Consider the following 16013-nt stretch of genomic DNA (forward strand, 5'->3'; position numbering starts at 1 on the left):
ATAGTTTATTTCCAGCAGCTGATTTATATAATGCCGGGTTGTGGTGGGTGTGGTAATACAATTACTGACTGTAGTTGTTTTGTTGTTTTATGTCCCTGATGTACCTCATTTATAAATTAAAGAGACCCCACAGGACCCCACTGATCAGATGGTGTTTGGGTGGTGGATCGTTCTCAGCACTGCAGTGACACTAACCTTAATGACATGGTAATGACAGTGTGTGCTGTACTGATATGAGTGTAGCAGGTGCAGCAGTGTTGTTGGGATTTTCAAATAAAATTTTATCTCACTGGCTCATTTATTAGGAACTGGAGATATGAACCTTCTTATCTCACAGTACTGTTGCTTTTATATTTTTGCTAGAAGTTCTATTCTCCTCCCATCGTGCACTCTGAGGTGTTTAAGGTGAACAGATGTGATCAGCATTCCGATGCATCCCACACATCCTGGTAGCATGTTCAGTGTTTGATGATATCGTACGATACCTCAGTATGTTCCTCCATTATATTCATATTTTATTCCGATTTTTACTTTAATTCGTCACTCATCTGTACCTACAGTATATGTAGGTACCAAAAGTATTTGGACGCCTGATCGTGAGCTTGCTGGACGTCCCATTTCAAAAACAAATGCTATTAAAATCTTGTCAGCTAGAACAACAGCCTTCTCACAAGATTAGAAGTAGGTCTGTGGGAATTTGTGCCCATTCAGTAATAAGATAACATAATCTATCTTAGTTTGGGGACTAAGGGTGCTTAAAAAAGTCTCAGTTGATGTTCCAGTTCATTCCAAAGCTGTTCAATGGGGCTTTATAGATGCTGCTCATGTTGGAAAAGAAAAGGGCCTTCCCTAAACTCTTGATGTTAAAAGCATATAATTTCCTTTATATAACTGATTTATTACAGGCAGAAACACATGAATTCTGTAATTAGAAGTAGTGTCTTAATACTTTCATACATATAGTGTATAAACGTTTGGATGTGAGCAGTGATGTGATGATTAGAACTGCAGGATCTGAAGTGAGGTTTCTTTGCTGGTGATAATCAAACTTTCTATCGATATCACACACACACACACACACACACAGCGATGGTAGAAATGTGAGAGAACAAGAGAGAAAAAGAGAGAGAGGAAGTGTAAGTGTGTGAGAAAATGATGAAGCATTCTGTGTGTGTGTGTGTGTGTGTGTGTGTGTGTGTGTGTGTGTGTTAAATAAAATCCTCTAATTCTCTAATACAGCCGGGTGGGTGCAATCTCAGTGCCATGTTAAAAAAAATAAACGATACCCTCACTGTACCCTCAGAGTCGAGACACCAGCGGCTCTTCTCAGCTATCAGCCCAAAAATCCATAAGTGCAGGGATTTAATTACAGCCAGACCCGGTGATTATCTGAGAGGAGTCGATATATCAGACCGCTCTCCCTCAGGCACAAAACTAACCGAGGGGGGTAACACGCTGCTCTTACTTTACAGCATTTCAGTATGTTTTTCATACACTATATGGCCAAAAGTATGCGGACACCTGGCCATGAGCTTGTGAGACTTTAAAACGTGTCTGTGTATGGGAATTTGTGCCCATTCGCATGGTTCATTCATCTAAGATCAGGACTCTGTGCAGGACACTGGAGTTTCGTTACATCTTTATAAAGCTTGCTTTGTACACAGGGTCCTTCCCTAAACTGTTGCTGCAAAGTTGGGAGCACATGATGTCCTTGATATAGTTGAGATAGTTGATTTATTCCACCTGTTACACACTGGACACCAATCCATCCCGGGGCTTAGGCAGACACAGCCGATCATGTCTGTGTTGGCGCCCGGCCGGCTGATAGCACATTTGATGGGCTGGCAGAATAGAGCGCCGCGCCACCTCAGCGCCCACTCCGCCTTAACCACTTAAACACAGGATCATTGTTTGATCAATTATAATCAAAACGCTAATAAGCAACATGTATCATGGCACGATGGCTTGGTGGGTAGCACTGTCGCCTCACAGCAAGAAGGTCCTGGGTTCGATTCCCACGTAGAGCGGTCCGGGTCCTGTCTGCATGTTCTCCCCATGTCCACGTTTCCTCCGGGAGCTCCGGTTTCCTTCCACAGTCCAAAGACGTGCGAATGAGGTGAATTGTAACCAAAAAGGTTGCCAGTTCAAGCCCCACTACTGCCCAGTTGTCACTTTTGTGCCCTTGAGCACGGCCCTTAACCCTCAACTGCTTGAACTGTACGTCACAGTAACAGTAATACGGTCATATTAATTTAACCTTTGGGACTGTAGGGTTTGTGTAGATCACACCATGACTACTACTGTAGGTCATACTGTATTAAAAAGTGATCCTTGACGTCTTGCCAATGTCGTCTGCTCCTGGTGGGTGTGTGCTATCTCTCCATTGTTAGCACTTACCCTAAAACACTCTCACTTCATGTCTCTATAAACCAGGATTAAAATAAACGTGGCATTTGGCGTCTCCGCTGCTCGTGCTGAGATGTGTGGTGACCTGTTGCTCTCCAGGTCCAGTTGTGTTTGTGTTCGGCATCAAAGCAGCGAGGATGAAACGGTGGCATTTGTGCTTCCAAGAATAGAAGAGAAAAAGACTGTATGCATCCAGCTGAGATGGATCAGAAAATGTGATCAGAAAGCCTTCTGCGCTGTACGGGCAAAAGTATTCGGACGCCTGGGCATGAGCTGGTTGCGACATCACTTCAAAACCTCTGTGTGATTTTTTTTGTTAGAAAAACAGCCGATGCCCAGGTGGCACGGCGGGATATTCCGCTAGCACACCAGCGCTGAGATTGTGAACTCCTGGGCGCCATCTAGCGGGCATAATTGGCAGCCTGCAGCAGACACGTCTCTGCTAGGGCGGGATGACCGGACTATGTGGGTGGGGTCTTCAAACGCTGTGTAAGGACCCTGATTAGCAGATAGAGAGGCGCCTGTGCAGAATGCATGGTTGAAAAAGGGTTCCGGTAAGGGCTGTACGTGGGTCGGAGGAGGTGTGAGCAGCAATATACCCACCTCGACTGCAATCAGGGATCTACCAGGAGCGGAAGACAAACTGAATACACTAAATTGGGAGACAATGCATAAATAAAACGGGAAAAAAACAGACACGTGTCTGTGTATGGGAATTTGTGCCCATTCGGTCATAAGATGACAGCATTTGTGTGACTGGGTGCTGACGTTGGTGTTCCAGTTCATTCCTTCATGTATTTTTAGAGCTCACTTTGTGCACAGAGGGTGGAGTCATGCTGGAACAGGGCAGGACCTTCCCTAAACTGTTGCTGCCAAGTTGCATATAATTCCTAGGTAAGGATGAGGGTCTCATCCCTGGATTAGGATCCGTTTACAGAAGCACTAGAACCTAATCCGTCCTCACAGCGAGTCTGGTTGTCTGACGCATCTTGTAAGACATCGTTGCTTTGATGTCGGTGGGAATAGAGTCTCACGAGGGTGCGGCCGAGCTCCGTCTGTAATTCATAAGCCAATTAGAGCATTTCAGTGGTGTAATTACACGCGGTGCGGCACACAGGATGGGGATCGGGAGTCAGGCAGCAACAAAACGTCTGGTGTGTGGCGTAAACAATGTCCGCCCGTTATGACTATTGATCGGGGCTCTCGGGCTGGAACGTTCGCCTGATGGTGCGTCACTTAAACGTCTCATATCTCACCAGCGTTGAGAAAATGCAGCGAAAGAAACTGTTGCTGCAGCGTTGGATTTATTTATTAGTTCATTAGGATTTAACGTCATGTTTTACACACTTTGGTTCCATTCTAATTTAAATCTTTAATATCAAACACAGTCGTGGACAATTTTGTATCTCCAGTTCACCTGACTGCACGTCTTTGTACTGCGGGAGGAAACCGGAGCGCCCGGAGGAGACCCACACAGACTTGGGGAGAACATGCAAAGTCCACACAGACAGGACCCGACCTGCTCCACCAGGGAATCAAATGTACATTTACATTTTCAGCATTTAGCAGACGCTTTTATCCAGAGCGACTTACAATTATGACTGAACACAATTTTAAGCAAATGAGGGTTAAGGATCTTGCTCAGGGACCCAACAGTGGCAACTTGGTGGTGGCAGGGATTGAACCGGCAACCTTCTGATTACTAGTCCAGTACCTTAACCACTGAGCTGTCAAACCCAGGACCTTCTTACAGTGAGGTGACAGTGCTACCCACCGAGCCACCGAGTCGCCCCTGCAGCGGTGGATTAAATCGCTGTAATATCGGATGACGCCGCTGTACGTCCACGCCCCCTCACAACTGACACCACACAGTCGGATTAAATGTTCGCTAGGTGTGATACACATCGTATAGGAGTGAAGTGGTGCACCAGTAGTTTACAATAAATAATCACCTATTCCTAAATAAACAAGTTCTGGGATGTTTTGAATTAAGCTTCACAGGTTTTCTCTGAACTGGGTGTCGCGGTTCACAGGTTTGCACTGCGTACACCCAGACAGCTCAAAACTCACCATATGGATCCACACAAAGCACAGACTTGCACGTTCTCTTAAACCCCATGTACACTGTATGGCCAAAAGTATTCGGACGCCCGACCATGAGCTTCTCGGACGCCCCATTTTAAAATTAAATGGTAATAATATTGAGCGACTTCATAATATTCATTCAGTTTAAACCACTGATGCTCGCCTACAAAGCCAAAAATTTACCAACCAGCCCCAAGTTACCTTCATGGTCTAACAAAACCCCGTTCTGCCCCCGTGGGCAGCGGCGTGCTCCCCTTGGATGCAAATCTGGAGTCTGTCAGCAGCGGAATAAATTGGATACGCTAAATCAGGAGGAAAAATGAAGAGCAAAATGCAAAAAATGCAAAAAAAAAAAAAAAGAGGATCTGCTGCTGACATCTTGGTGCCAGATACCACAGCACACCTTCAGGGGTTTAGTGGAGTCCATGCCTCGACAGGTCAGGGCTGTTTTGGCAGCAAAAGATGGACCAACACGATATTAGGAAGGTGGTCTTAATGTTATCCCTGATCTATGTATGTCTGTGAATTCGTGCCCTTTTTTTATGCATTTTCCTCCCGATTTAGCGTATCCAATTTGTCTTCCGCTGTTCACAGACTCCAGATTTGCATCCAAGGAGAGCACGCCGCTGTCCACGCCTTCTTTACACGTGTCTTGTCCGTGCTTCCTGCACAGGCGCCTCTTCTCTAAATATAGCGCATGATGCCGATCTGAAGTGTCATTGCCAAAAAAACTAGAGTCACACCTAGGATCCCTGAACCTATGTGGCACCAACACTGTTTATTTGTGATTCCTGATGGCTTCTCTAAACACAAGAGGAAACAACCGAGCAGCTTCCACAGCACCATCTCCGTGTGCAGTGAACCATGGGTAATGGTTTGACCCCTCAGCTAATCCTGACTGGCACCGTTTCTACACTCAGGATGGCAGGGTTAGGTTTAGAGTCCCAGTACTGAGTTCTCCTATTGCTTTGGTTAGAACTGGCTGGTTCTAACTGGTCTCAGTAGGATGGATTCGTGTTGGTTTAAGTTTTTTTGTCTGACCAAGGTCAATGTGAATCCACTGCCAGAGGATAACAATGTTCTGTGCCACCATGATGCCCATATACGTATTTATTTATTTTATATATATACAGTATATTCATTCATTCATTTTCACAAACCACTTTATTCTGGTCAGGGTCACTGGGGGTCCAGCTCCACCTGGAAACACTGGCAACAGGGCAGGTCTAAAATAACCTATACCCCTTCTGCATGATTTTTTGTGCTCATAGGGTTTTTGTATATCCATTACACTACCAAAAGTATACGGACACTTCTCTAAGTTATTATGTACAGGTATTTCAACCCTATTTAGTTCTAACAGGTGTACACAGGTGGCACGGTGGCTAAGTGGGTAGAACTGTCGCCTCACAGCAAGAAGGTCCTGGGTTCGATCCCCAGGTGGGGCGGTCCGAATCCTTTCTGTGTGGAGTTGGCATGTTCTCCCTGTGTCTGCGTGGGTTTACGCCGGGTGCTCCGGTTTCCTCCTACAGTCCAAAGACGTGCAAGTGAGATAAATTGGAGATACTAAATTGTCCAAGACTGTGTTTGATATTAAACTTGTGAATTGATGAACCTTGTGTAATGAGTAACTACCGTTTCCTGTCATGAATGTAAGCAAAGTGTAAAACATGACGTTAAAAACATAATAAACAAACTAACAAACAGGTGTACACAATCAATTATATACAATTAATTATAAACTAGGGTGTGTGCAGCCACCGTTTGGACGAGGCTTTGTCCTAATTCGGCATTGCTGTGTCCCTGTGTGCAGAACGATGGTCATAAAGTTACCACACTTCGGTGGTCTGTACAGAACCCTGACAGGCGAAAAATCCCAAACGTCCACACTGCTCAGAACTGAAACCACACAGTCGGATTAAATGTACATTTGGTGTGATACGTACAAAGAACTGACAGTCGTATAAATAAGTGGCAATTAGTATAGAAGCCGCCATAAAAGTGGCGCACCAGTACTTCAAAATAAATGATAACTTGGTGGAGTGGAGGCTGTTATAGCCGCAAATCAAGAGCCCAACTTCATATTAACACCCTTGATTTTGGAACTGGATGTCTAACAAGCTGAGGATTAGGTGTCCGCATACTTCCGGCCATGCAGGCTGTATCACTAAACCCGAAACGAGCAGAGCAGCGAACCCAGCCGAACGCGAGCGAATGCAAGTCGCTGCTTTAACAGGAAGAGCTCCGGAGACACAGGTGGGAGCTCAGGGGACGTAATGAAAAGCTGGAAAACCATTTCCAGCCGGTCCGAATTACCCAGAATGCATCTTTTAGTAAATAGATGAGGAACATAAATCTCACTCTCTTTGCTTCTCCATATCGCTTTCGTTCTCCTGGTTCGCTCGCGTTCGAGATTTCTCTCTCGACTCATTCCTGAGCTTTCATTCTCCTCATCTCACCCCCCACACACATTACACACACACACACACACACACACACACACACACATTACACACACACGGCTTTGATTCCCTCCATCGTGCTTTTCATTTCTCTTGTATCCACCTCAGCTAGACTTTCATTCCTCGCCTGTCCCGTCTCATTCTTCTCTTCAATCTACTTTCTTATTCTCACCCCCCTCCCAATCACTGCCATCCACCGCCGTTCTCGCCCGGCCTCGTGAGCGCTGGCACGTCACTGCCACGCTCTGACACTGACATGCTCATTAATCAGCACAGAAAACACTGCACGCTGGGGGGGGGGGGGGGGGCTGGTTCTGGTCGTGAAGCACAGCCACCGTGAAAGACGACGCGTTTACCGCACCTGATGTCGAGCCCGGCGCCGTCAAGGTCAAGACACTTCCTCATTCCAGCAGTGATGCTAGTACACTGGGTTAGCCGCAGCTTGCACGTGTGCAATGCCAACGCTCATGTGTTCATGTGATCACACTGCCCACACGCCAACACAGTGTTGCACCCACACGCCGGGCGCGCCGGATGCCGATCTGCGTGCGTTTTCTAATTAACCACTTTAATTAAACAAAATGCCCAAATGGTTCGATACCAACTGTTTTCATTCCATCACGCCTCATATAGAGGGGCACCATGGCACAGCTGGTATGAGCGTACAGGTTCGATCCTCGCCTCCACTTGCTGGAGGAGTTTCTCATGTCCTCACATGCATCTCAGAGAGGTATTCTGGTTATCTGCCATCTCCAAAAACATGCCAGAAGATGGACTGGATGTTCCTCAGGCTTCGGGAGCTGTGACCCTAACCAGAAGTGGTTATTAACCACATGTAGGGCAGAACATATAGGGTGGCTTATAAATTAGGTGCCACACAGCAACGTAGGATCTGGGTTCTATTCCCGTCTGTAAACATTCTGAATGATCCGTAATTTTCATCTGGGTTTACTCTGTGTCCTTCAGTTTTCCTTCAGCTTCCAAAATGTACAGTGTGTTGTTTGGCCAGGCTGAGATCTACATGAGTTGAATGCGTAAGTGTGACACTGGACCCTCCACAACGCTGACCAGGATAAATAGGTAAGTGAAAATAATAGAAAATCTTAATCCAGGTTCTTGGGATTCCATCCTAAAAAATTCTTATTATTATTATTTATTGATATTATTATTCATTGACTCACTTATTCATACATTTTTACAAACCACTTGATCCTGACCAAGGTCAATGTGAGTCCAGTACCAGAGGATAACATCCTTATAGGTCCCCAGTGTCAATGTTCTGTGAATGGTGATGCTTGCTCATATTGTTATTCATTTTTAAATGTATTTTCATTCATTCATTTCCACAAACCACTTTGTTCTGGTCAGGGTCACTGGGGGTCCGGCTCCACCTGGAAACACTGGTAACAGTCAGGTGCCAGTCCATGCTTGCTCACATTACTGGGGCAATCTAAAACAACCTATGTATGCCCTTTCTGTATGATTTTACCCAATTAAAGAACATTTAAAAAACGTTAGTCTTTAAGGAACGTTCCCTGAAACCTTATTCATTCATTAATCCTTAATAACCGCTTCACTCTGATCAGGGTCGCCGTGGGACCAACACAACCATTATTCTGTAGCGCTAGTCTGTCCTTTCACAGTGTTATACTGCCACCTATCGTGAGGTAATCGATCTAAACATGGAGATGCTTCCATATTATAATACAACACCGCCCTCTGGTGGCAGCAAGGAACTACTACAAATTTAGCCTTTTATTAACTGCTTCATTCTGGTCAGGGTCAACGTGGGTTCAGTAGCACCCAGAAACAGTGAACATAAGGCAAGCAGAAATTTTGTAAAACATTTAAAGAACGTTAGTCAAAGTTCTAGAAACATTCCTCAAAACCTGGGAACCTTCATGTTTTCCTGTACATAGGTCTACACCCTGTGTGTAGAACTGACTACACACCGACCCTCAGCGAGCTAAACAATATTATTCATTTATTAATCCTTAATAACCGCTCCGTTCTGATCAGGTTCACAGTGGGACCCACACACTATCATTCTGAAGAATAAATCTGCTGTGCAGTCCTATCGTCAGCTAATCGTTCAAGACACGTTTCCATATTATAATACAATACCGCCCTCTGGTGGATAAACCTGAAATGAATAAACTAGCAAGTCCAACAATTATCTTACGAATAAAATCACACACACGGGACTTTATTTTGTGAAACACTGAGTGACTGGTTGCCCTTTCTTTTCTCTTTTTCTAGTTTCTCCAGACACTTTTGATTTCTGATTTCAGTTTCAGCATCCTTAAAACTAAAGCCCTCACACACTCAGTTTACCTCACACATCTGTTTTCACACAGAACTGATACTGTATGAAAAAACACCGTACAGCCTGCATTCTGTGTTTGTTAGCTGTTTTTGGAGCTACACTACTTACACATTAATGTTCATTCATTTATTTATTCATATTGACAAATCACTTTATCCTAGTCAGGGTCCCTGTGGGTCTGGGTCCACTGGGAAACACTGATAACGAGACAGAAATACATCCTGGACGGGACATCAGTTCTCATTCACTCTCTTACACAAAGCCTTTAATAAAAACATCACTACACATACACACACACACACACACACACACACACACACACACACACACACACACACACACACACACCATGCTTTCTGTATTTCTTCTTGTGCCGGTATTTCGGCTTTGACCTGACAGAAAGAGTTACTGTTGCAGTGGTAAGAAGGTAAATCCCAAACCCTTTCTTACACATGCCAGCTGCGTCTGTCAGGCACCCGACTAGGCCAGTAGTACCACTGTAGAAGAAAATAAAGTAATGCTGGGTCATACGTGTCCATCTTTGGGCTAAATATCATACAGACTGAGTTCAGACGGGGTGACCTGAGAGGAGAGACTGTGCCGGCACTGCATAATACAGCAGAGACCGACCGAGTTGCACTTCCTCACTGAATGCACCAAATGCCACCTCATTCTAACCCAATTCTTACATATAGTATTGTTACTGTCATTATTGTTACGACTGTTTGTATTGTTGGTACAATTTGCACTGTTGCTGTTCTGTTTTTACTATTATAACTCAAAGTTTGTACACTTGTTACTATTATTTGTTTCTGTTTCCTAAATCTGTAACTGGGCTTTGACAATACGAATGTCCGTATTTATCATGGCAATCAAGCTTCTTTTAAATGTAAATCTGAATGTAGTGTATATCATCATATATAAAGTAAAACAATTTACTGATGCAGAACGTCACAGTTCTTTTTTAATGCCGAGTAGGGGAACAAGAGGGGCGTGTGAGAGGAACTGAACTGTAATGTGATGTTTATGTGTATTACTGAGCGGCCCTGCTGTTAAACTCTGTAAGAAGATGAGCAGCTCTTACCTGTATAATGTCTATCATCTACAATTGGAAGAAAACACAGAAACAGAAAGAAATATGAGCACGTTTATGCGCACACTGACGTACTGAATCTGTAACACAGCATGCAGCGGTAAATTAAGACTCACAGTGGCAGATGGGTTTGGGATTGTCCCACTTGCCCAGTTTGGTGCACTGAGTTATGTTTCTGCCCTCCAGGATGAAGCCGCTCAGACAGCTGTAGGTCAGCACCGTGCCCTCCACCGCCGGCCCGGGAGGGGACAACACCACACGCCCGTTCTCCAGAGACGCCCACACTTTTGCACATGGTAACACTACAGAGAGAGCAAGAGACAAGCTTGGACAATCCTAGTCAAATTAGATTATATTTGATTTTCTAAAGGAATGTAAATGATCCACCACAGAATATACATCAATATATACCAGGCATAACATTCTGAGCACTGACAGGTGAAGTGAATAACACTGATTATCTCTTCATCACGGCACCTGTTAGTGGGGGGGATATATTAGGCAGCAAGTGAACATTTTATACTCAAAGTTGACGTTAAAAGCAGGAAAAATGGGCGAGCGTGAGGATCTGAGTGAGTTTGACGAGGGCAAAATTGTGATGGCTAGACGACTGGGTCAGAGGATCTCCAAAACTGCAGCTCTTGTGGGGTGTTCCCGGTCTGCAGTGGTCAGTATCTATCAAAAGTGGTCCAAGGAAGGAACAGTGGTAAACCGGCGACAGGGTCATGGGCGGCCAAGGCTTACTGATGCACGTGGGAAGAGAAGGCTGGATCGTGTGGTCCGATCCAACAGACGAGCTACTGTATTTTTATTGTATGTCTGAATGGATGTGCTAACGAGAACACTGGCCACCCTACAGCCATCCCATGACTTTGCCCCGGACTCAGGGGTCAAGAAAGAAAGCAGAAATCCAGAGATGAACTTACAGCATTTACTGTGGTGATGGAGATCCGTCCAACTGCCGTTCGGGAGACATTTCCTGACCTTGGGCCCCACGATGACCCTGTTCCCCCTGCAGATGTATTCAATCTCGTAGTCCACCGGTAAAACCTGCACGCTGCGGATCTGCACAGTGACAAACGAAGCAATGTTACAATATATATATATATATATAAACATGATTACAATCAGTCGTGTCAAACGTCAGGTAAAATATTTGTGAAATCAAGTACCTGCTCTTGGGTCAGACCTCGGTACCTGATGCCTCCTTCTCTGGGTGGACGGATGATAGCACAGCCTGGGAGAAACAATACGGGTGTTACTGTAAAGTTGGGGTTTTGTGTTTTTTCCCTTTTTTGCTTCCTAGAGGTGTTCTAGGCATTTCTAATTCCCTTTGATGAAATGACACTGCGCTGGCCGAAAGGGCTGAGACGATCACGCGCCTCCTTCAACACATTTGAAGTTACCAGCTGCATCTTTTTACCTGCCTGCAGTGACTTTGGGTTTGGGTTTACTTGTTTCATACCATGTCTGCCCATGGGCCATGTCCATCACAGGTTGCTGTATTCAGTGAAGCTTTGTTATTAAATAAACAGGAATGACTCTGAGAGGTGACTCTGCTTTTGTTTTAAACATTACTTAGACTTGTTTGACTGTGATCTGTTTTTGGCACGTCACGCACTATGGGGCAGCTTCACCACTTATCAAAAACACGTGCGTCTGTCTGGGGTGTCCAACACGCCACCTTTTTTGAGATGGATTGTTCTGCCTGCAGTGGAATCTTAAAGAGATCATCCATCACTAGTGCTGACACCTCGACCGGACAACAAAGGGCGCAAACGTACTGCTTCAGGGATGCCTGTATGGGCACTTGGCCAGGTCCACAGCACCACAGGGATACAAGATCCCAAAGCACCCCCTACTGTAAAAGTTGTGTGTCGTCATGGAGGCTGAGGTTCTGTTTTATTTAATTTTTATCCTTTTTATTCTGTACAGTAAGCACAAGGCAGGAATACAGTCTGAACAGGGTACTGATCAGAGTGTATCTGGGGTACCTGTGCTATGCCCATGCAAAAATATTGTAAGAACATGCCAATAGCTCAGTAATAGACAGTTACTGGATATGAGGTTCTAAACCAGGCCCCCATGACAATAGAGCTGGGCTGCACCCACACTAGCTTCAATTATTGCTTACATCAGGATAAACAATCATGATTACAGACAAGTGATGCCAGACGGGCTGATTTGATCATGTAAGAAACTACTCATGTAGGATTTTTTTTTAAACACACCAGTCTTTAGAGTTTACACAGAATGGTGCAGGAAAAAAACATCCAGTGAGCAGCAGTTCTGAGTATGTGGACACATGTTGAACAGAAAAGCATCTCAGCTTGCACAACAGATCAAACCTGATGCAGTGAGGCTGTACGAGCAGACCACATCGCCTCTTATCATGCCATCATGGGACAAAAAATCTAAGTTTACAGTCGACACAGCCTCATTGGATTTGGACACTTAGACACATAAAATGTTGGGCATCAATGCCAGTCCAGCATTGTCCAACATGCCACGACCTTTCTGAGGATTGTTAATGACCACACACATCCCTCAAGGCCACAATTTGCCATCACGAATAAGTCGTACTAAACTGCCTTTATAAGCAGTGAATTAAATGCACTTCAGTGACCTTCCAGTCACCAAATAAAAATAAATTAGAGGAATTTGCTTTGGTGATACACTCAATGATGCACACAACAGTCCACATAGTAATACAATTGAATGAATAAATGAGTTCATTTATTAGGATTTTAACGTCATGTTTTAAACACTTTGGTTACATTCATGACAGGAACGGTAGTTACTGCTTACACAAGATTCATCAGGTCACAAGTTTGATGTCAAAAACACAGTTGTGGACAATTTAGTATCTCTAGTTCACCTCACTTGCACGTCTTTGTACTGTGGGAGGAAACCGGAGCTCCCGGAGGAAACCCACGCACAGACAGAAAGGACCCAGACCGCTTCACCTGGGGATCAAACCCAGGACCTTCTTGCTGTGAGGCGACAGTGCTACCCATCAAACCACCGTGCCGCCCCGAATGAGTGTGTAGCTGAAAAACACGCACTAATTACGTGAATCTTGTCAACGTGGACTAAAATCTTAAAGGAATGATGTAAATATAAAGTTAATAAACTTATATTCCAAAATGTATCTTGGACTACTGATAAAATATTTATTTTTTTGTTTTTTTATTATCTAATTGGTCCCCAAAAAACTGGTGCAGCATTCCTACTGAGCAGCAGATGGAGCTGTTTCCCTTTCGAACCGGGCACCGACTTCTGTTTGCAGAAGATCGATGGTGACAGGAAGGTTTGGAGTCACTGGCTTTTACAAACGCCATGAAATCTAATGAGGAAGGACGTCAATCCCCATAGCTCTGCTGTGCCTGGATGACAAGACTATTTCTCATTCAGCATTACAAACCAGATCATTAATTAAAACAGGAAACGGGTCCTGGTTGGCAGGGCTGTATAATACCACAACGTGCACTGGAGAGTAAATATCTTTCCCTTTTTTTTTTTTTTTTTGGACGCGTCTCAGTGCTGGGCGTCTAATCGAATATAAATGGCAGCTCTCCCCTGAGGCTCTCGTGTTTCCGTCACAGTAAGAGCGAGCGAGTGTGAGCCGCTTTAGTCTGTTATTACAGTAGCGTTCACCTTCCCTGCCACCGACTAATTACAGTAATCATCCAGTCCGGCTCGGCTGGCCAGGAGGGCCGGCGGGAGTGTGTAGGTGTGCACATGTTTGTGATTATGTTCATGCATGTAAAGTAGTTTTATGAAATAAGTTGTGTACGCGCGTACGAGACGAGGCGCTTACGGCTAACAGCATGTGGGCTCCAGTTGGTTTGAGCTACAGATATTGTTAGCAGGTGAGAAAAACAAGCAGGCCGTCTTGTAATCCCCGCAGACGACCACTGTTCCACCTCAGTGATGCTTGTGTGGCTGAATATAAATCAACCCCAGCGGTCACAAACGGGTAACGATTCCATGTTTATGTACACAGTTTTGGATCCGATGTTCAGGTGTCCGGATACTTTTGGCTATATCGAGCACCTTTAGTATTATCATATCATTAGCAGGAACCCCATTAACACTCTTTGAATACTTTCCGCGGACGTTTAGCGTAATAAAAAGGATTCATAATCTCGCTGATACGCCGCAGCTTATTGCAGCTTTTAGCTGCTTAATACTGCTGATACGGTGCGTCATTATCTGGTCCAAATGGACGAGGCAGACCTGCTACGCCTGCAGTGTTCGAGATAGGAAGGAGCCAATTAGGATGAGCCCGAAAAGACGTGATACACACTGACTCCACTGGTAAATGAGAGCTGAGATGTATTGAGAATACAAAGAGAAATGAAGGGGAACTTGAACACAGCACGCAGAGACGATGTTAAATGACATCTTAGCAATAAATTACAGCACGACTATTAAAGTGACCAAGGACTATCTCTTGGTTAAAATGGTGACGTGAGGTGCTCAGTGTGGTGTAGCGGTCCGACACGCTAGTCCACCTCTGCTGAGATCTCGAGCTCTCAAGGCACCTACACAGACTACACAGGCATGGTTGTGTCTGAGGGTGGGAGGGCTGAAGGGATCCCTCGTCACAGTGCAATTGCGGCCTCTGCTGGCCGGTCGAAGGCACTGCACAGAGCACATAGTGAATAACGCAGAATGCCTTAATTTGTCACATGTATAGTACAGTGCCATTGTACGATGCCTCTGGAGCAGACAGGGTTAAGGGCCTTGCTCAAGGTGCCCAATAGTGGCTGCATAGCAGAGCCTGGATTGGAACCGACAATCTTCTGACTGATAGCCCAAAGCTCTACCCATTAGGCGAGAGCAGTACGTGACTCTCTGTCCGGTGAAAGGAAGCGGTTGGCTACTGAACAGCCTCAGTCAGGGTCAGGGTCTTATTTGAGACTATAGCCTTTAAAGAATGGACCCAGCTACGGATGGTGCCAGAGTCCTTATAAATCAGGTTTTGTTTTTGTTTTTAATTAATGATGCCGCATGTCTTGTATAATCTGTCCCTGGGTGTCATATAAAATCAGACAATATTTGGATATTATCTCCTACCGTGCACATAATGGTCTTATAAACCTGGCTTTACTAATCCACACCAGTCTGGATATGAAAATCCTTTCAGCATGTTGTGTACCAGCTCGCACAGCCGGGCAGACAAGAAACAGATACACACACGCATCATAAAGCAAGCCATCGCAGAGAACGAGGATCATCTTTACCTGCAGTGGTGTTGTGTGACGCCTCGGTGAAGGACTCGAACACGAAGAGCGCGAACTGTAATAATAACAGAGCCATTCCTCCACCTGCAGAGGAGAAGCGAGAGATCAGAGAGGAACGGAGCTGCAGGTCATCGATCGTCCACGTTTACAGAAGATCAGCAAAAAAAGCTGCATTTTAAGATAAGATTGATAAGATATATAAAATATAGAGTATTTACATGGTGATATGAATATATGCACGGCATCACAGTAGAGAAAATAATAATAATAATGATTTTATGTATACACTGATCAGCCATAACATTAAAAAATTTTTAGCCCCCTTTCACCCTGTTCTTAGTGTGTGTTGTGCTGGTATGAGTGGATCAGACACAGCAGCGCTGCTGGAGTTT

The 16013-nt window shown here is 44.8% G+C and overlaps 1 protein-coding gene across 1 annotated transcript in view; it reads right to left on the minus strand.

The window, feature by feature from the left end:
- The window catches only part of gabbr1b (gamma-aminobutyric acid (GABA) B receptor, 1b), a 91736-nt gene extending 76039 nt beyond the window's left edge, over positions 1-15697 (minus strand). Inside the window, exons 1-5 of the mRNA XM_063009839.1 lie at positions 15622-15697; positions 11545-11609; positions 11299-11437; positions 10489-10674; positions 10364-10381 (exon numbers count right to left, since the gene is read on the minus strand). Coding sequence (XP_062865909.1) covers positions 10364-10381; positions 10489-10674; positions 11299-11437; positions 11545-11609; positions 15622-15697 — 484 coding nt within the window. The remainder of the gene's footprint in view (positions 1-10363; positions 10382-10488; positions 10675-11298; positions 11438-11544; positions 11610-15621) is intronic.
- Positions 15698-16013: the final 316 nt, after the last annotated feature.

Source organism: Trichomycterus rosablanca, chromosome 2, assembly GCF_030014385.1.
Source record: "Trichomycterus rosablanca isolate fTriRos1 chromosome 2, fTriRos1.hap1, whole genome shotgun sequence".
Classification (NCBI taxonomy): Eukaryota; Metazoa; Chordata; class Actinopteri; order Siluriformes; family Trichomycteridae; genus Trichomycterus; species Trichomycterus rosablanca.